Raw genomic sequence first — 20,613 nt, forward strand, 5'->3', positions numbered from 1 at the left:
CCCAGCATCAGCTGCCCACGCTTCTGGAGTGCTTTGCGGGAGCCAGGACAGGTCAGACTGCCGGGGACAATCTCGAAGCATGGGAATTCAGTGCCTTTGCAGTGTTTTCTTAGTGAGAGGGGCTGTAGTGCATAAGACACAGGAATTTTCCCGTTTTCCAATGGCATGGGAAAAATGCAGGGGCACTTGGGAGATGACCAGTCTCTTCCCTGCTCAGTATTGCTGCTCCTGAAACACCCAAACTCCTGTTTCACCAGCAGCTTCAATTCACTTGAATGTCCGTGGGTCCTTCCTTCCTCTCCCCGTGGGCTGTGAGTTTAACCTCACTTCTCTTCGCTTTTACCCCCGGGCTCTTCACTCCTTCCTCTGCAAGAACCACCCTCCCCAGGCGTGTGACCTGCCGGTGCTCCTGGCCAGCCCTCCCGGCCGGCTCCAGCCTCCCCCTTTGCCAACCTCCCATGCTGTGCCTAATGCAGGCTGCAGGCCTCGCTGAACTGATGCTGACAAACCGGACTGTGCCGGGACCCGTTCCTGCCATCAGTGTCGCTAAGCTGGAAGGAACTAGGCGAGCATGTAAAATGAAATCCCCCCAAAATCAATTAACCAATTTTACATAGGCCTCTCCACCCCCTTGGAGCTCATACAATGACTTTTATATAGAGAGAGCGAGCTCATACCTAGCAAAACCAGCTTTTGCTGCTTAGACCTCGTCCTAGTGAAGCTTCCTGCAAATTACAGTTGGTTTAGTACAAATGCTCCATCTTATATGGAACAGGAGAAATACATGGAGAAATCCAGGCGGGCGGGCAGGCATCGGTGCCCCCGTTTGCGCAGCATTAGGAGCCCAAATCCCAAATCCTTGTCTCTAAACACACACGGCCCATGAGGTCCCCCCGAGCAGGGTACGCGAGGCGGAGCTGCGCTTAGATGAATGCATCAGCTGCGGCACCGCGGTGCCAGCGGGTTCCAGCCGGCCGGAGCTGCGGATGAACGAGGCTGCAGACGCCCTTTGCAATGATGCTCATTCCTTTATTGGTGTCATTGCCAGTTTTCCGAAGGGTGCTGGCGCTTTCCGGTCGTTCCCAGCACTGGCTCAAAGCTACATTACAGCATATTGAAGAGGTGTCCATCCAAAGCCAGAGGGGGTGTGAGATTAAGGACCTCTCTCCATACAGTATGTATAATATATATATATTTATAATATGTCCTGTATATTCATATGTATAGAGTGACAAGGATGGGCCACCATACAGTAAACTTTTGATTTCTAGATAAATCACCAGAGCAACAGGCACAAAAATTTGGTCCTAATCAAGGCCCTCACCTTGTCAATCAATCCGAAACAGACCCGAACTCACCCCCTCGTGAAAAAAAAAATGTCCAAACCTGAAACCCAAAATAACTAAACAATTAAACAACAAAAAAAAGCCCCAGCCCAGCCCCGTACCCCCTCTGGGATTTGCCCCCTGTACAGTCACTCACATTGACGGTAAATAGATCCCTTGGCTACCCGCGTGCGCGCACCCACACACACCTACACACACTCATATGTAAATACACACGCACCAACATACGAAGACCAAAGAACATTACAAATATACATCTGAGGTTGCTGCAGCGATGCAGAGAGGCTGCGGAGCCACCCGAGGCAGAGGGAAAACGCCGCCGTGAGCTCGCCCGGTCTCAGCTCAAATCACCAGCATCTGCTTACAACCTTCCTCGGGGTTTGTGCTAAGGAGGTTGGGAGGTCGTCGGCAGCAGTGGAGGGAGATGGAGCGAGTGCATGGGAGATTGCCAGACCCACGCGCATGACAGATGTGACACAAGCGGCACTTGGACGTTGGAAGCGGCTCAGCCCGTCCCCTGCACCAGGTGCTCGCACGCCCGTCCTGCGCTCTGCTGGAAGGTTTTCCACGTGGATCCCACCGTGACCACAGTCCTGCTGGACCTGGACCTGTCCTTTGCCGTGACACAGATGAGGACCGATGCATGCCATGGGAGACTGGTGTGGCGCACATCCACCCTTCGACATGATCCTCCATGGCCGGGGGCAAGCCAGGGGGAATGAGAGGACACCATCAACTTGAGCTTTGTTTCCCATGCCCTGGGTAGAGAACGGAGGTAAAAGAGACTGTCACCGGTTCACCACCTCGGGGCTCCGTGAGCTGCTGATCCGGCTGAAGATGAATTTGAGGCAATTAGAAAACAAGGAAGGGAGGAAAATATATTCCTGCAGGCCACCCTGCAGACAGCTTCTCCCCTTTCTGAGGTCTGTGCTTCCTGACTCTGACTCCCAGACGCTATCCTGAAAACTAAATAAAGAACTGGGTCTCTTATCCGCCGTGTTTCATGGGTCCAGAGCCAGCTTGCTCCAGGGGATGTGCAGAGACAACCCCCCCTGGCTGCTGGCGGTACCTGCGGACAGAAGGACCTCACCCCAAGCTGTGGAAGGGACCCATCTCTCACTCCTACAACACCCTTCCTCCTGCACCCTCCGCCCCAGGCTGAGCACAGACCAGACCTGGCTGCTGCTCGAAGGGAGCGAGCTCAGTCCTGGGAGCAACCTACCGCTTCCAAAATAGCCTACAAGCCAGCTGCCGGCGTGGGGGAGAAGGGGACAAAGATTTCAGAGAGGCAGAAGGTGTTATGGGGCACGGGTGGGGAAGGGAAGATGGTGGCAGAGGGCAGTGATCAAGAACATGAGGCAGGACAATGTTACAGGGGATGGGGAGAAGACACCCCGTGGCAGAGCAGGGGATGTGTCAGGAGATGGGTGGGAAGGTCTGTGGATGCCCCAGCCTGGCCACATGGAACATGTCGATGGGACACTCCTGTTGGGTGGGACTTGCACTGCTCTGAAGTAGACACAGCTGATGTTTCTGCTCCTGATGTTTCTGCTCCGTGTCTGTGCCTTGTTCCTTCTCCCTCCCTCACCCCGGGTCCTGCGTGCAGGAGTCATCGAGGTGAGCAGGGACCAGTCCTCCAGTGGAACTTCTCTTCATCGGCAGAAGACACCAGAAGACGGTTCCTACCTGCAGTCTTCTCAGATCTGCCTTCCCAGGGACTGGCCTCAGCATACGTCCCTTTGAAGACCCGTATCCTCCCACGTGAACCAGGGGGTCGCTCCCTCATTCATTAGGATCTTGTCAAACAAACGGATCTCCCCCACCTCCGCACATCTGGAAGCCGTCCCAGGGAAACCACAGCTGCTGGCCCGGCACTGCCAGGAATGGTCTTCAATGAGGACCCACCTTCTTCCCTCAGTCGAACTGCCGAAAGCTGAATCACTCGGGAACACCGAGCGATGTCCTGGCACCTACGTGTGCTGCTGCCTGGGATGGGTTTCAGATCGCCGGAGTGGCCTTATGGCTTGCCCGCTCTTATCCACTACCCGTTTCACGTCCATCCCTCCACGACCCACGCAATCACCGGGAAATTTCTCCCAACTACAAGGTGACCTCCATGGGGCATTACCCAGCCCGAAGGAGAGCGATGATGACATCACTCCTCCGGGCATCATCATTTTGTCCTGCATTTCTTCATTGCCTTTAGTTACCAGGATGGTGGACACTCTCGCCTCTGGTTTCACTTAGGTGGCATTGCTCCCCAGACTATGTGTGTCTTTGGGAGGGTGGGTGGAAGAGGACGGAGATTTCCATCTCCCGTTCTTGCTGTAAGGAGTTAAACACCCACTTAATTGGGGATGGGAGCAAGCTGGGTGTCAGGCAACTGAAGAGGACAGGGCCAGCCGTCTCTGGAGCGTGGCACAGGTGAACAAAGTCCCGGCACCACCGGGACCGACTTGGTTTGGTTAATCTGCAAGCCCTCTCTGTGGATGGAGCTGGCATTCCTGGAGTGACAGCCATGCCCAGAAGTCAATGAGATGTCAGTGCTGCCACCAGTGTTGATGTGGGCTGGAGAGTCCCTCTGGGCCTCTGACAAGCCCAGCGCAAGGTGCTGCCACCACGAAGTCTCCAAATCCTTGTAGAAATAGCCAAATTCCCTGGGATCCAGCAAAGCAAACGCAGCGCCAGAGTCCAGGGCTGCCTCACCTTCTGCCAAAGCCACCAGAGAGGGGCACGTGCCCTCTCCTGCCTGCTCTGCGGAGCACGATGGTGAGCAGTACGCCGGTGGTGCCCACCCCGGCGGTGTCCCTGTGACTCAGCCCTGCTTGGGGGCTGCGGCGGTGGCGTGGGGAGCGGTGGGAGCTGAGCGTACCCGAGGAGCGGTCAGCGTGGTGCCCACTGCCAGCCTTGGATGTCCTCCAGTCCGAACGCGCCTCCTGACTGCGCATCAACCACTCCATAAATAAATACGTTAAATAAATAAAGTGACAGATCCAGATCGGGGAGGGGGGACAGAAGGAAGGAGGGGGCAGCTCCCCTCACCCCGGGGGCTGTTTGTGAGCGTCTCACACAAACACACGCGCACACAAAGTAGCTGAAGACAAAGACGAACTGGGACCGGTGGAGATGCTGCCGGCTGGGGCCCCTTCCTCAGCCGTTGGCGGGGCACAGTCCTCGCTGCGAGGCGGTGCAGGGGGTGAGGGGGTCCAGGACGTCACTCCTGAGCTGGCATCGTGGCGGCGCGCGGGGAGCTGGAGGTGAGGGAGACATGCGTGGTTGAGGATGGCAGTGACCGCGGCGTCTGGCACCTGGATGGGGGGGAACAGAGAAAACCTCGTTTCCTTCTCTTTCCCCTTCCCCTGCCTCCCGCTCTCCCCAAAATCCAGCCATTTTCTCAGTCATTTGCTACGCAGGCAGCACCAAAGGACACCCAGTGTTGGGCAGGACAGTACCTTGTGTCTTATCATCTGGGATATATGTATATCATCGAGTCACAGAATGGTTTGGGTGGGAAGGGACCTCTAAAGGCCATCTAGTCCAACCCCCCTGCCCTGGGCAGGGACATCTGCAACTAGAGCAGGTTGCTCAGAGCCCCGTCCAGCCTGACCTGGAATGTTTCCAGGGATGGGGCATCCACCACCTCTCTGGGCAACCTGGGCCAGTGTCTCACCACCCTCAGCATAAACGATTTCTTCCTTCTATCTAGTCTGAATCTCCCCTCTTTCAGTTTAAAGCCATTCCCCCTTGTCCTGTCGCTACAGGCCCTGCTAAAAAGCCTGTCCCCATCTTTTTTATAAGCCCCCTTTAAGTACTGACAGGCCGCAATAAGGTCTCCCCGGAGCCTTCTCTTCTCCAGGCTGAACAACCCCAACTCTCTCAGCCTTTCTCCATAGCAGAGGTGTTCCAGCCCTCTGGTCATCCTCGTGTCCCTCCTCTGGACCCGCTCCAACAGGTCCGTGTCTTTCCTGTACTGAGATGTATATGATGACATACGACATAATCACCCTGTTCCTAATACTTATCCAACAACCGTTACCAAAGCAATGTCAGCCATATTTTAAACTTCGATCACACCCCAGCAACTCATGGCCAGTTTCAACCCCAAAAGGAACGGGGGGCTTGCAGCTCTACTGCGACTCCTCTGCCTGCCCCAAGCCCCCGCGCTGCCCCGCATGGAGCATCCCGGCCGTGCCGCAGCCCCTGCGCGTCCCCCCCCGCCCGCCGGCACTCACCAGGAGCGGGACTTCCTCACCCGGGAGGCCGCCGGCCGCTCCAGGAGGCTGTCCAGGTGCATCAGCCTCTCCAGGTGGAGAGCCCGGGGGTCCTGCTCTGCCGGGTCCCTGCTCCGCTCAAACTCAAAGATGGCCGGAGGGGAGAGGTCCAGCTCCAAGAACATGATGTTCTCAGCCTGCAGCAGGACAGGGCAAAGGGAAAACCAACACGAGGAGTCACCGCGTGGCAAAACACGGCACCAGCCCCAGCAAGTCCACGCTGCCAAGAGAAGCTGAGCGACACGCCAGGGAGCAGGACCCTCCTCTGGCTGCCACAGCCACAGGGCAAGCTCCAAACTGGAGCCCAGGCTCCCTACTCCGCTCAGGCTCTTCTGGTCTTTCCTGCGGCTGAGTCCGGCAGGCAAGGCTGAATGGCCCCATCCTTTCAAACGGCTGGAGCTGCCGCAGCCAGTGAGCCAGCAGCTCAAGGACCGGCTGAGAGCACAGCCACCGATCCTGCTAAGTGGGCGGATAAAGCTGGGAGCTTGAACTGATGTTTCCCAGATCATCGTGAGCTTGTTTACTCCGCCTTCTCTCCCACTGTTCATCCACCCATCCCTCCCTCCCATTTATCCAATGACTTCTTGTCCCCCCGGCACGCACCAGTGCCCTCTCGCTTACCCGGTACCGAGGATGAGATCCCATGGCCATGGCCACGCGGGCGTATTGGCTGATGGGTCTCTTGTACCCCACCGCAGAGGTAGGCCGCTTCTTCATTTGGTTGCTGTTTCTAAAAAATAGAGAGAAACATTTATTGGAGAACATAAATTCCTACTAAAAATGCATCCAAACAGTGACGGACGGAGCTCATCTACAGTGAGTGAAGGGTGGCCCTTCCTGGTGGCGCTTGGCTTGGAGACGATTTCCACCTGTAGGCACCTGCAAGCATCCCGGGGTCCCTGCTGTCCCCCCCCAGCCCAGGGGACATCCCTGCTCTGCAGGCAGAGGCTTCGTGCCCGCGGGTTGGCAGCACTGGGGCAGAGCGTGGGTTAGGGCCGGGGACGTACCCTCCGGTGGGCACCAGCGGCTGGAACTTCCACTGGTCCTCCTCACCGTCGAAGTACAGGCGGTTCATGATCTTGTTCTTCTCTTCTGGTGGGATGAAGTTCTCGATGATCAAGTACCTGAGCGAGTGACCGGCCAAGAGAGAGACGGAGCGGGAGCAAGGGGGTGGGAAGGAGCAGGAGAGGAAGGAGTTAATGTGACAAGTGACAGAAAACAGGTCGGAAAGGGAGAGGAAAGGGATGTCAGGAAGAGAGTGAGACACAGGGAAACGGGAAAACGTCCAGAAGATGGAAACATGATGGAAATGGAGAGGTTGAAGCAACAGATCCGGCCGACAGAGAGGCAGGAGAGGGAGGGCAGAGGAAGACGGTCATCAGAGAGGAGCGAAGACACCCGGGCAGCTCTGCAAGCTTCCCGCCAGGCAGGAACCCCCGTCTCCTCTCCGGACCCGTCCGCTCCCCCAGCTGCCCGACCAGAAAATAAAGGAAAGCTCAGTGATGCAAAATGGACCCTAAAGGGAACCTTTTTTCCCACATTTTTTGGGGCAAATTGAGCAGCTGCAGAAAACCGTTTTGAGTCCATGAGTTGCTTCACTGAGTTTCCGGCTTTTAAAAAGTTTGAATCATGTTCGAAGGGAAAGGTAGCAAAATTTGAGATGAAATTTTGTTTCTAGTAAAAGTATAAATATTTTACCTTGAAAATGCTAAAGTACTTACATATGCCTGCGTGAGGTTTTTTAAAGATATTGAATAAGATTATTGCTTCAAGTGAAAACAAACACACTAAAGGCGGTGGACCAGCAGCTGCATCTGCTGCTGGGAGGTTCCTGGAGGGAAAACGCTGCCCGGCTTTGCCAGGTGCCACCGTTGTGCCGGCAGCTCCCGCGGGGCTGGGGCTCACCCCGAGTCCCCCCGAAGCTGCTTCCCCTCCAAGGACCGCGCTGCGGCCGGAGCAGGTCTCCAGGTGCCCTCAGGGGACACTTACCTCCAGCTACCACCGCCACATCCAGTAACTCAGCCATAGCCCGCACTGCTGCTGTGCTGTCGTTTCTGCTTGTGTATTGTCTGGTTTTTCACCTTTCTCAGCAACTTTTTAATACTCTTGCGTGCAACTCACCCAGCTCAAGAGGTTTAAATATGTTTTACACCTCCTGCCACTGCTGATGGGGTAGGAAGCGCTCCGTTGTCCCCGTCAGCAGGCGTATCGCTCCCTCCCAGCTGCGCACCCCAGCTCTGCTCTGCACACCCCAGCTCTGCTCTGTGCACCCCAATTCTGCCCTGCACACCCTGCACAGCTGCGCCCAGGCGCGGGGGGGACACGACCACCTACTTGAGCTTCAGCTCCCGCGTCTGCTCGTTCTGTGCCTCCTCCAGGTCCTGGCGCACGCGGATGTACTCGTCGTGCTGGTCCTGGATCTCCGCCTTCACGGCCTGCAGCTTGGCGTACAGCTGGGGGAGAGGAGCAGCCCCTCAGCCCCGTGGCTCGGGGACTGCGGCAAGCCCCGGGGCTCCTGCGGCCGGAGGGACGGTCGTCCCCGCCTGCCATGCTCTCACCTTCTTCAGCTTCTTGGTTTTGATCTCCACCTCCTGCTGCAGGGAGGTGTAAGTCTCCCGCAGCTCCATGGTCTCCTCGTCCCGCAGCAACATCTCCTGCTGTATCTCCCGCTCCCGGCGTTTCTGCAGTGCAGGGGGAAACGCTCAGAGCCGGGAGGGGGAACAGGCCCCCCCAGGACACCCCTGTCACCTGCCTAAGCCAGGTCAGGCCCCCCGTTACCTGCTCAGCTATCTCCTGCCGCTTCAGCTCCAGCATCTTCTGCTGCTCGTTGGTGTGGTCCACGATGGTCCTGCCGCCGATGAGCAGCTTGCTCTCCATCGCCTGGGGAGGGGGCAGAGCGGGGTGGGGGGTCAGAGCATGGTCCCATGGGGTTTGCCCCAGGCCATCCTCACCAGGTGGTCACCCCCGTCCCTGGCCCCCGTCCTGGGCTCCCTGTCCTCACCCCTGGTTTCAGGGAGGCGGGAGCTTTCGGTGCTGCACACGCTTCAGTCCCCAGCTGATGGGGAGGGGGCTGCGCATGGACACCGATGAGCTTGGGGCCGGTTCAGCCCCGCCAGGAGCAGCGGCGGGGGCTGGAGCGGGGGGTGCGAGCGACGTGCCCCCTCCGCAGGGATGTGGCGTGGGGCCACTGGTGCCGAGCCCGGGCTGTTTCAGGTCCTGCTTCCTTCCGCACAGCTGCGAGCCCGCGGGACGCCGCGGATGTGCAGCAGCTGCCGGCGGCGGGGACCCAGCCCCGGCCGAGCTGTGCTGAGCCATGCAGAGCTGGGCGGGGGGGGGGGGGGGCTCTGCCCCGAGCCCCCTGGGATCTGCCGGGGGAGAGGCTGCAGGGAAACCACCCGCAGCAGCACTTCCCGCAGCTCAGCCGGGCTCTGGGACTGTGCGTACCCACCCCATCCCGTCCCATCCCGACCCCCCCATCCCCCCCTGTCACCCCCCACCCCACCCAGCTGCCTCCCTGGGGGAAAGGGGCTCCCGTCCCGTGGCTGCACTCACACACACACGCACATATCGGTGTACGTGCACACACCCATGTACGCACATGCCTGTGCACAGTCACGCCCCCTGCACACACGCACAATCGTACACACGCACGTGTGCATGCACATTTCTACACGCGTGCCCAAGTGTGCAGGTGTGTATGCTCACCCACATGCACGCTCTCCTTTACCCCATGCACGCACACGCTTGTGTGCAGCCCCCCACGCACACACATGAGTACACTCATGCACGCACAGCCCTGCACACCCATGCAGGCACGCATTAGTACACTCATGCATGCACACTCATGCATGCCTGTGTGTGTGCACAGGCACAGGGGTGTGCACACACGTGCCAGGTGTGCGCACACATGCCGGATACGCGTACACACGTGTGCCAGTGTCTGTACAAGTGCCTGGTGTTTGTGCACACCCGTGCATGGGGTGAGCACACTACACAGCGGGTGTCTGCACACTCGTGCAAGATGCGTGTGCACCCGTGCACAGGGTGCGTGCACACCCATAGCCGTGTCACCGTGTCAGGGTGTCAGTGGGACAGCGTGGCTGGCACTGTGAGGGGGGGAGGCACCCTGTGCCCCCCCCGGCTGCGGCTCAGGGGCACGAGCAGGGCTGGATCCAGACGTCCCCATGCCACCACGCCACTGCACAGGGCTTTAAAAATTAATCTCCCAGACAGCGCCAGCGGCAGCACCGCCCGCCGCCACCCCCAGGGCGTCCCTGCCAGCCGCTGACCGCCACCGCGCCAGCACGTGTCTGCCCTTACCCGCGGCCGTGCCTGCCTGGGGTCCCTCTGCACCCCCTGAATTGAGAGCCCCGAATGCAAACCTCCCTCCCTGCTCCCTTCCATGCCTGGACCCCCGGGACACCCCCCGCTGCCATAGCCAAGGCCCTGCCAGGCAGGAGGGCTGTGACACCACGCCAAGGGGGGACGCTGGCACTGGGGGGGGGCACACGTGGCATTCATCGGTGCCTCCAGCACCCGCCCCTGAGCAGGGCTCTCCCCAGGGGGGCTGTGTCCCCCTGGCCGTACCCCAGCACCGCCCTGGGCACGGAGGTGGGTCTCAGGCAAACCACCGACAGCTATCTGGGGCAATACTCTATTTTTCCCCTCCCCGGCCCTGTGTGGGACGGCTGTGGGGGTGCACAGCGTGGGGTTTTAGGGGCGTGCAAGCGGCCCCCCCAGCACCCATGGGACAACCCCCGCGTCCGTACCATCAGTTCCCACCTTCCCCCACCCCTGCGAGACCCTCGCAGCCGTTCAGTGCTATGGAGTACGTCCCCCCACGGGTGCCCCATCCAGCCCCCTTGACCCTGCTGCACGCCCCCCCCCGGGCCCCAACACCGGGGATTCCTCCTTCCTCCCAGCCCCGCCGCCTTCAGTTGTGTGCCGCTGGCCAGGTGTTTTGCCAGGAAGACACCAGGTTGCTGTGGTGGGGGGCTGAGACCCCCGAGGGCAGCCCCCCCGACCAGCCTCATGCCGTTCCCTGCCAGGGCTCCCCGGGGCAGCCGGGCTGGGGGCACTGGGGCTCTACGGGCCCCTCGCCCCCCACACCTCCTCCTCCAAAGCCGGTTCTTGGCTGGTCCCAGTTGCACCCCGTGCTGGCAAGTGTCCCTTGTGCCCTGCCGGGGCGCGTCCTGCCCCACCAGGACTGGAGGGGACCAGGGAGGGAACCAGGGGGGACCAGGTGGGCGCTGGGAAGATGCTCGGCTGGGGCACCGCGCTGCCACCCCTCCCCGCAGGGTTCATCGCAGGCTACCGCCTGTGCCGCGGGATTAAGGGGTTTCTTAGCGCTGCCGTTTTCTCCCTGCCCAAGCATTTATTCCCTCTAACGAAGACGACTCCCAATCTTCTTTAGCGCGTGGGACAGACTGAATGCTAAGCCTCTCATGGGAACTCATTTCTGGCACCCAAATAACTTCCCCGGCACCTTCCCGCCCGCTGACCCCGGCCTCGGCACCCGGCAGAGCCATCGGGCGAGGGGCCCGGAGCAGCCGCACCCAGCGCCCTGGCCAAGCCGGGGCAGAGGCTCCCCCGCAGCCTGCCGCTGCGGCACGGCCCATCCACCTGGGCGCCAAGGTGCACATCTGGGCGCCAAGGTGCACATCTGCCGGGGCGGGCTGGCCCCCGCCTCTCCGAGCTCGATGCTGCCCACGTGTGTCCCAGCCGGATGGCGGGGCTGGGCTCCGGCTGTGCCAGACGGCAGAGGCAGAGCCCACGTCCACGAGTGTGACGGCAAGACGGGGTCCAGCGTGTGTCGCTCGCGCGTGTGTGGGGCACCCCGTGTCCCCCCAGTTACTCCGGCTGCCTTTGCCACGGTCACTACAGAGCCATTAAACGCGTGAGCGGGTCACAGGGCTCTTTTCACACCGCTGCCTCCTTGCCTGGCCCCGCTGCATGGCAGAGCTGCCCATGGGCACCGGGAAGCCACCCAGTGCCCCCCGCAGTGTCCCCCCAGGCAGGCCCCTGGCAGTGCCCAGTGGGGTGAGCGTCGCGGCAGGCTCTGCCCCTCCGTCGCTGGCACAGGGGGGATTTTTGCCCCCTGGGGCAATACCTCACTGGTGTGACTGTACTGTACCCCCACAGGCAGAGGGTCCCGGCATGCGTAGCGGCTCCGAAGGCCACCGAAGGGGATGCGGCATCATCTCGCTTTTGGCCCTGCCTTGTTACTCAGCAGTTACAGGACACGCGGTGGCTCCGAGCCAGCCCCGCTGCACCGTGCCGGATGAGGAGACCGCGCAGGACGGCTGCCAGCAACAACCTGCACTCCACTGTGGTGGCAAGCAGGGGGTACTGGCTGGGAGGAGCCCACCTCCGTGCCGAGCATCCTGCTCCGCCGGGACCCCCGTCATGGGACACCCGTCATGCCAGCCAGTGACCAGCGTCCCCTCCACGGCTCTGCCCTGGCGGCACATCCCAGTGTGAGCCCGTGGGTCTCTGTGCAGGCATCCAGACATGGCCACGCATCCCTGGGCATGATCATGCATCCTTGGGCACGGCCATGCATCCCTGGGCACAGCCATGCGTCCCTGGGGCTGCAACAAACACGGCTCTGGCCGTAGAGGAGGGTACGATAGCATCCCCCTGCTCAGCCCCTGAATTCTCAGGCAGGGATGGACACGCCGGGCACGTCCCCGCCTGGAGGGCTCCGTGCTAGGTCTCCAGCCCGGCCACTGCATCCGGGCCACCGCGGTGACAGAGGGGCTGTGCCAGAGCGTGACGCGGCGGGTCAGAGTGCTGGGGCTCCTTCCCCACCACCGTGACAGTCAGCCCAGCCCCGTGCTCACGCCGGCCCCGCAGCAGCCGTGGGCAGGTGGGAGGGCGTCAGGACCCCCCAGCCTCACCGGGGGCGGGAGCAGGGCTGGGGGGGGACGACAGCGGTGCAACCCTGGACCCCTGGCATGTCTGCCTGGGGCTGGGTTGGGGCTGCCATGGCCCCTCTCGCACTCAGCCCCACATCCCCAAGCATCCCTGAGCCGGCGGCGTGCAACACTTGGAGAGTGCCAGTAACATGCCCCCACCCACCCCGCTCCGGCTCGGGGATGCCAGGAAGGATTTGAGGTGGGGAGGGGGGACGGAGGGCCCTGCAGAGCTGCCAGGCCATGCCTGTGGGCTCACAGCCCTGCCCATCCCTGGCAGAGCCCTGCAGGCTGGGCGGGAGCCGTGGGGTTGGACAGAACCGGGGGGCAGGCAGTGCTGCGTCCCCAGCCCCCGCCCTGGGTGTGTTCCCGGTGCCACCGGGGACGAATCTGCAGCATCACTCCCCCACCCCGCCGCAAGATGCTTTGTTGTGCTGAGGGGGACAAGAGCTGAGCACAGCAAACTTGTGCCACCAGTGATCCACTCCCTCATGGCCCTTCCCACCCCGCGCCCCCAGGAGCTCCCACACAAGGTCCCCATGCAGGTCCACATCTGAGGGCAACCCCAGCCCACCGCTACATAGGAGCATGGGGCTGCCCTTGGGCACCTTGCTTGGACATCCTGCTTGGGGACCCTGCTCGGGCACCTTGCTTGGGGACCCTGCCTGGGGACCCTGCTTGGGCACCTTGCTTGGGGACCCTGCTTGGGACCCATTCAAGCACCCCACGAGGGGCTGGAGGCAAAGCAGGTCTTCCCCCAGCATCGCTCGCAATGGTGCGTAGCAACATGTACCTTGTACTTGGTGGCCAGCAGCTCCGTGGCCTCCTGCTCCTTCCGCAGATCCTCTATCATCTTCTCCTTCTCCTGCAGCAGCTTCTGCTTCTCCTCGCTCACCAGGCTGTGGTCATCCTGGATAGCGGCTTTCTCCTCTTCCAGCCTCTCCTTCTGCTCCTTCAAGTAATTCTCCATGTTCTTCTCCAGGCCGTCCTCGTTGTCGTCCTCCCCTTCATTCTCCATGGCGCTTTCTCCATCCACCGCTTTCTTCCTCCGGCTGCTCCTTCTCCTCTTCTTTCCCAGCATGCCGCGTTTCTCCAGCTGGGCTTTCAGCCGGACGATCTCCTCCTGAAACTCCCGCAGCAAGGTGTCCTTGGGGTCCTCGTTCACCCGGGGCTTGTTCTTGATGTTCTTGGCCCTGTTGGCAAACCTGAGGGTGGAGAGGCTCTCGTCGTAGCTGTGAGAGGCTGGGCCCAAGGTGGCCACCATGATTGTCTTGGCATTGCCCCCGAGGGAGTCCTGCAGCAGGCGAGTCAGCTTGGAGTCCCGGTAGGGGATGTGCGTGCTCTTGCCGTCCACGAGGGCAGAGATGACGTTGCCCAGGGCGGAGAGGGAGAGGTTGATCTTGGACGCTTCCTTGGGGCGCTCTCCGTGGGCCCCCATTTTGCTCTGGCGCTCGCTGCCGGCCAGGTCCACCAGGTTGAGCTTGCCCACGCGGATGTGCTCCTCGCCATCCGGCCCCGTCTCGCTGCACTCGATGGTGATGAGGAAGATGGCGTGGGAGCGGGAGCTGTGCTCGTTCATGTTGGTGCTGCCCACGGACCGCGTCTGGCTCCCCAGGTTCATCACGTGCTCGATCTCCTTGACGTTCTTGGTCACGAAGGAGGAGAGGTCCTTGATGTACACCCCCGTCTCGGGGTTCTCCTTCAGCTCCAGCTTCTTGCTCTGGTCCTTGGCGAGGAGGTCCCTGATCTCCTCCTGGTAGATCTCCAGGTACGAGGCCCTCACCAGGTACTGCTGGTTCTGGGAGCGGGAGATGTGGGTGAAGATGTGCTCGAAGGAGATGGGGATGATGCCCCGCTTCTCCGGCTCCGCCCAGGCCCCCTGCATGGTGTAGGTCTTGCCGGTCCCGGTCTGGCCGTAGGCAAAGATGGTGCCGTTGAAGCCCTGCAGCACAGAGTCTATCAGCGGCCGGACCGTCTCGTCGTAGAGGTCCGCCTGCTTGGAGCTGGCGTCGTAGACGGCATCGAAGGTGAAGGTCTTGGGCAGCTCCCCCGGGGAGGCGCGGGGGTTTCGGATGCTCACCTGCCCCAGCTTCACGTCCAGCTCCAGGACGCGCTCGTAGCCCGCCGCCTCCTCCTTCCTGCTCATGGGGCGGCAGCGGGCCACCACCTTCAGCGCCTCGCAGCCGCTGCGGGACTTACCGGCCATGGCGGCGGCGGGCGGGGCCGGGAGCGGCGGCGGGCGGCGGGCGGCGGGCGGCGGGCGGCGGGCAGCGGGCGGGGGGGGGGGGTGCTCAGCCGCGCCGCCCCCGCAGCATCCCCCGGGCCGGGACCGGGACCGGGGCCGGGGCCGTGGCCGGGGCCGTGGCCGGGCGGGTGCCGCGGGCGCAGCCGGGGCGGAGGGTGCGGGGGGCCGGGGGGCGGCGGGCCGGCCCCGCCGGGCGTTCGCTCATGGCAGCGCGGCCGCTGCGCCCCGCCCGTGTGCGGGGACGGGCAGGGCGGGCAGGGCGGGCAGGGCGGGCAGGGCGGCCGCCGGCGGGGGCGGGCGGCGCGGCTGATTCGCTGCCGCCCCGCAGACACGCGCACGCAGAGGCGGCGGCACAGGCGGCGGCACAGGCCGGGACGCGGGCGGGCGGGCGCGCTGCCGGCCCCGGCCCCCGCCCGGGCACGCCGGGAGCTGTAGTCCTGCCTTTGTGCTGCGCCGGAGGCGGGGGGAGCGGGATGGGGGATGCGGGGTGCGGGGCTGGGATGCGGGATGCAGGGCTGGGATGCAGGGCTGGGATGCGGGATGCAGGGCTGGGATGCAGGGCTGGGATGCGGGATGCTGGGTGCGGGGCTGGGATGCAGGATGCAGGGCTGGGATGCAGGGCTGGGATCTGGGATGCAGGGCTGGGATGCAGGGCTGGGATCTGGGATGCAGGATGCAGGGCTGGGATCTGGGATGCAGGGTTGGGATGCAGGGCTGGGATGTGGGATGCAGGATTGGGATGCAGGGCTGGGATGTGGGATGCAGGGCTGGGATGCAGGGCTGGGATGCGGGATGCAGGGCTGGGATGCAGGGCTGGGATGTGGGATGCAGGATTGGGATGCAGGGCTGGGATCTGGGATGCAGGATTGGGATGCGGGTCTGGGATGTGGGGTGCAGGGTGCGGGATGTGGGATGCAGGGTGCAGGATGCTGGGCGCAGGGTGCAGGGCTGGGATGTGGGATGCTGGGTGCAGGATGTGGGATGCAGGTTGGGATGCGGGATGCAGGACTGGGATGCAGGATGCAGGGCTGGGATCTGGGATGCAGGGTTGGGATGTGGGGCTGGGATGCGGGGCTGGGATGCGGGATGCAGGGCTGGGATGCAGGGCTGGGATGTGGGATGCAGGATTGGGATGCAGGGCTGGGATCTGGGATGCAGGATTGGGATGCGGGTCTGGGATGTGGGGTGCAGGGTGCAGGATGTGGGATGCAGGGTGCAGGATGCTGGGCGCAGGGTGCAGGGCTGGGATGTGGGATGCTGGGTGCAGGATGTGGGATGCAGGTTGGGATGCGGGATGCAGGATTGGGATGCAGGATGCAGGGCTGGGATCTGGGATGCAGGGTTGGGATGTGGGGCTGGGATGCGGGGCTGGGATGCGGGATGCAGGGCTGGGATGCAGGGCTGGGATGTGGGATGCAGGATTGGGATGCGGGTCTGGGATGCGGGATGCAGGGTGCAGGATGCTGGACGCAGGGTGCAGGGCTGGGATGTAGGATGCTGGGTGCAGAATACGGGATGCAGGTTGGGATGCGGGATGCTGGGTGCGGGGCTGGGATGCAGGGCTGGGGTGTGGGATGCTGGGTGCGGGGCTGGGATGTGGTGCTGGGATCTGGGATGCAGGATTGGGATGCAGGGCTGGGATCTGGGATGCAGGATGCAGGGTGCAGGATGTGGGATGCAGGTTGGGATGCGGATGCAGGATTGGGACGCAGGATGCAGGGCTGGGATCTGGGATGCAGGGTTGGGATGTGGGGCTGGGATGCGGGATGCTGGGTGCAGGATGCATGGCTGGGATGCGGGATACAGGACAGACACAGGATGCAGGGCTGGGATGCGGGGTGCAGGGCTGGGATGCGGGGTGCTGGGTGCAGGATGCAGGGTGCAGGGTGCAGGATGCAGGATGCAGGATGCAGGATGCAGGATGCAGGGTGCAGGATGCAGGATGCGGGGCTGGGATGTGAGATGCAGGGTGCGGGATGCAGGTTGGGATGCAGGATGCTGGGTGCAGGATGCAGGATGCAGGGCTGGGATGCGGGATGCAGGGTGCAGGATGCGGGTTGCAGGATGTGGGATGCAGGGTTGGGATGCGGGATGCAGGGTGCAGGATGTGAGATGCAGGATGCAGGACTGGGATGCAGGATTGGGACGTGAGATACAGGATGCAGGATTGGGATGCCTGATGGAGGGTACAGGATGTGGGATACGGGTTCAGGATGGGGATGGGGATACAGGGTACATGATGTGGGATGCAGGACTGGGATGCAAGGTGTGGGTGGCGGGATGCAGGATGCAGGGTTTGTATGCATGATGCAGAGAAATTTTGTGGGATACAGGATGCAGGGCTGGGATGTTGGATGCAGGGTGCAGGATTGGGATGTAAGATGGAGGGTACAGGATGCGGGATATGAGTTCAGGACTGGGATGTGGGAGGCAGGGTACATGAGGTGGGTTGCAGGATGCAGGACTGGGACGTGTGATGGAGGGTGCAGGGTACATGATGTGGGATAAGGGATGCAGGATTGGGACGCAGGGTGCAGGATGGAGGATAGGAGAGGCAGGAGAGGGCAGGGGGAGGTGCCCAGCCCCAGCAGTCCAGCAAGGACAAAGCTCTTTCCTCGGGCCTGGCAGCCGGAACAGGGATATCTCCCCGCCCCAGCCCATCTCCTGGGGAGCCAGGGCAGCGTCACCCTCGCCAGTTGCCCCTGCGGTGTGTCAGGGTCGCTGGGCTGCCCCAGGCTGTGCGCGCCCCTCACCGCAGCAAACCCCGGCCTCCCAGACCCGGTGCCCAGTCCTGTCCCTCTGCCAGCCCCGGCAGGGCTGGCACGTCCCTGCGTGGGCTCGCTTGCGGCCCGGCGGGAATAATCCCCGGCGCCTTACGGAAGAGGCAGCCCGGGGCTTCGGTGGGAGATTAAACATTCTTGTGGTTAATCGAGTCTCAGCAGCTGCCCGTTCCCCGGAAGCAGAGATTATCCCATAATTAATTAATTAGGGTATTTGCTGCCATACGCAGGACTGCCTGGTGCAATCCAAGTCCTCTGTCTCCAGGAGGAGCTTTCAGGGGAGGACGGTCCCCTCCCCGAAGGCACGGCCCCAGCATGGAGGGGGACAGAGGGGGATGGAGGCGACAATGGAGGGCATGGTGGAGGAGGGGTGGAAGGGGGATGCAGCAGAGATGGAGGGGAGATGGAAGTGGGACGGGGGGGGGACAATGGAGGGGGGATGCGGGGGGGCAGTGGAGGAGATGATGGGGAGGGTGGAGGGGGATGGAGGAGGGATGGAGAGGGGATGGAGGGGGATGGAAGATTCAGTGGAGAGCATGATGGAGGGGGGGTGGAAGGGGGGATGCAGCAGCGATGGAGGGGGGGTGGAAGGGGGATGGGAGGGACGATGCAGGGGGGGATGGAGGCCATGGTGGAGGCGGGAGGGAGATGATGGGGAGGGTGGAGGGGAATGGAGGGGGCAATAGAGGGGGATGGAGGGGGGGTTGGAGGAGGGATGGAGGGGGCGATGGGGGGATGGAGGAGTGGTGGAGGAGGGATGGAGGGGCAATGGAGGGGATGGGGGGGACTATGGAGAGGGGTTGGAGAAGGGAGAATGGAAGGAGGGGATGATGGGGGGATGGTGGGGGCTATGGAGGGGGTGACTGCTGGGGCCTGGGCTGCCCCGATCCCAGTGCTGGAGGACAAGGACAGGTCACCGCAGGACTGGGGTTTACCCCGCACCAGGCTGCAGAGCGGGGCTGAGCAGCACCGTACCCCATGTGTGTGTGTCCGGGGGATCCCACCAGGCTGTGATGCCACTTCTCCCCACGGGCACGCGGGGCAGCCGTGCCCCTGGCTCCACGCTCCCCCTCGCCTCGGCTTCTGTCAGCACCCGGCACTGCCCCATGGCACCACCGCAGCCTCCGGGGACGACGCAGGGCAGAACAGGGGTCTGCACCAGGGCCACCTCCCCTCTCCTGCCCTGTCCTGGGGAAGGGTCTGTCCATGGGGGCCCTGCAGACGCCCCACAACGTGGGCACGGCCGTCAGGTGGGGGTCAGCCCCCCCACGGGGCCGGCACAGGCCTGATTGTCCCGTCCCTGCTGCAGCCACCACGTTCTGGTTCCCTCCCAAATCCCTGTGCCACGGGGAAGGGACCCTGGTGCTGCCCAGCTCTGCCTGTGGCACTGGCCCGGCGTCCCCAAGGCAGATGGGTTCAAGGGTGCCGTAGTCCTGCTCCCCCGGCACCCCCCGGCTGCGGTGCCCCTGCCCCAAACCCCCGCAGGACCGGGCTGCGGTGACAGGTAGGTGTGACACGTAGGAAGGGGGTGAAATTTAGGCAGGGCATGACATAAGGGCAAAGTGACATAGAGGGACAGCGTGACATGTCAGGATGGGGTGACCTGTAGGGTCACGGTGACATAGGGATGTGGTGACATGTAGGGGCAGAATGACATGGAGGGACACAGTGCCGTGTAAGGCAGGGTGACATGTAGGGACGGTCCCTCGCCCGCAGGTGTCAGCACCGGACCGGAGGGTGCTGGTGGTGGCCGGTGGCCTCTGGCCTGGCCTCGGGGCTGACCTTTGGGGCAGCCCAGGGCTGTCCCCGGGGTGGTGGGGCCGGGGGAACAGCGGACCCTCACTGTGCCCCTCCTGGGCCAGCCCCGGGGTGCGTGGGCAGCGGCACTATGGGGCACGGGGCCACCCACCCCACAGCAGCCCCCAAAGCAGCCGGGGCAGAGCCCTGAGCACCCCGCTGCCCCCCACCCTTTGCTCCACGGGGGGATACAGTGCATATGGGGGCCATGCCGTGGGCCCCAGGGGACCCCCATCACCGGCTTTATCCCATCCGTGTGCAAGGAGGGGGTGTGGGTTGGGGGACCCTGGGGCAGCCCTGGCTGGGTGGGGGTCCCGGTGGTGTGGCCAGTGACGTTCCGGTGCGGCTGGCAGCACGGGATGGCGCGTGGGTGGCCGAGCGCCCACGGGGGTGGATTGCCGGGCCCTGAGTCACAGGGTGGGGTGCAGGGTGAGTCCCGGGGCGGAGGGAGCCGTGCAGTGACTCACGGCCCCGCTGGCCCCCCCGGCGGGGGGGCACCGCCCCGCTCCCACCCAGACCCCAGGGTTTGAGGGTCTCCATGGCCCCCCAGGGATGCTGCCCCCTCCCTCGTTCGCTGCGGGTACCATACCAGTGTCAGTACCACGGCCAAGGTGGGGCTGAGCATCCCAGGGGTGACACTGGGCTGGCTGGGACAGGGGACATGGTCCTGGTGCCACAGGGGGTGGGATGCCATTCGAGGCCTGACCGCGGGCCTGGGTCAACCCCAAAACGCTGCCGCCGCTGCAGTGGGTGGTCCCAGTTCCCGCAGCCTTGGCTTTCCCATTCCTCCCCGTCCCACATCCCACAGCCACCCTGGGGACACCGTAGCCATCCCTTGGGCATCATGGCTGCTGTCGGGAGAACAGACACCCCTGAGAGGCCGTATCCATCCCTTGGAAATCTGGCTGGCTTTGGGTACCACGGCCACCCCTGGGCACCACTGCCATCCCTGGGACACCACAGTCACCCCCAGGACACCGCCGCCATCCCTGGGACACCATGGCCATCCCTGGGACACCATGGTCACCCCCAGGACACTGCAGCCATCCCTGGGACATCATAGCCATCTCTGGGACACCATGGCCACCGCTGAGACACCACTGCCAGCACCATGGTCACCCCTGGCTCACCAAGGCTGTCCCTGGGACAGCACGGTCACCTCTGGGACACTGCGGCCACCCCTGGGACACTGTGGCTGACTCTGGGACACTGTGGCCATCTCTGGGACACCACAGCTATCTCTGGGACACCTTGGCACCA

General features: G+C 63.0%; 1 protein-coding gene across 1 annotated transcript; it reads right to left on the reverse strand.

Moving 5' to 3' along the window:
• Positions 1 to 1,008: 1,008 nt before the first annotated feature.
• On the reverse strand, positions 1,009 to 14,754 carry KIF3C (kinesin family member 3C). The gene is made up of 8 exons (XM_076332471.1): positions 13,325 to 14,754; positions 8,396 to 8,497; positions 8,176 to 8,298; positions 7,952 to 8,070; positions 6,625 to 6,741; positions 6,239 to 6,347; positions 5,579 to 5,754; positions 1,009 to 4,654 (listed from the first exon to the last, which is right to left on the reverse strand). Exons 1-8 carry the CDS (start codon positions 14,735 to 14,737, stop codon positions 4,561 to 4,563), a joined length of 2,253 nt encoding a protein of 750 aa, XP_076188586.1. The 5' UTR covers positions 14,738 to 14,754; the 3' UTR covers positions 1,009 to 4,560.
• Between the last annotated feature and the right edge of the window lie 5,859 nt (positions 14,755 to 20,613).

The sequence above is a fragment of the Aptenodytes patagonicus genome, chromosome 3 (assembly GCF_965638725.1).
Source record: "Aptenodytes patagonicus chromosome 3, bAptPat1.pri.cur, whole genome shotgun sequence".
NCBI lineage: Eukaryota > Metazoa > Chordata > Aves > Sphenisciformes > Spheniscidae > Aptenodytes > Aptenodytes patagonicus.

Coding starts and splice junctions, on each gene's coding strand:
- KIF3C (XM_076332471.1), bottom strand. CDS start 14,737: ATGGCCGGTAAGTCCCGCAGCGGCTGCGAGGCGCTGAAGGTGGTGGCC. Junction 8,299..8,395: donor GGCAGGAGATAGCTGAGCAG/GTAACGGGGGGC, acceptor CCTGCACTGCAG/AAACGCCGGGAGCGGGAGAT. Junction 5,755..6,238: donor GATCTCATCCTCGGTACCGG/GTAAGCGAGAGG, acceptor GTCCTGCTGCAG/GCTGAGAACATCATGTTCTT.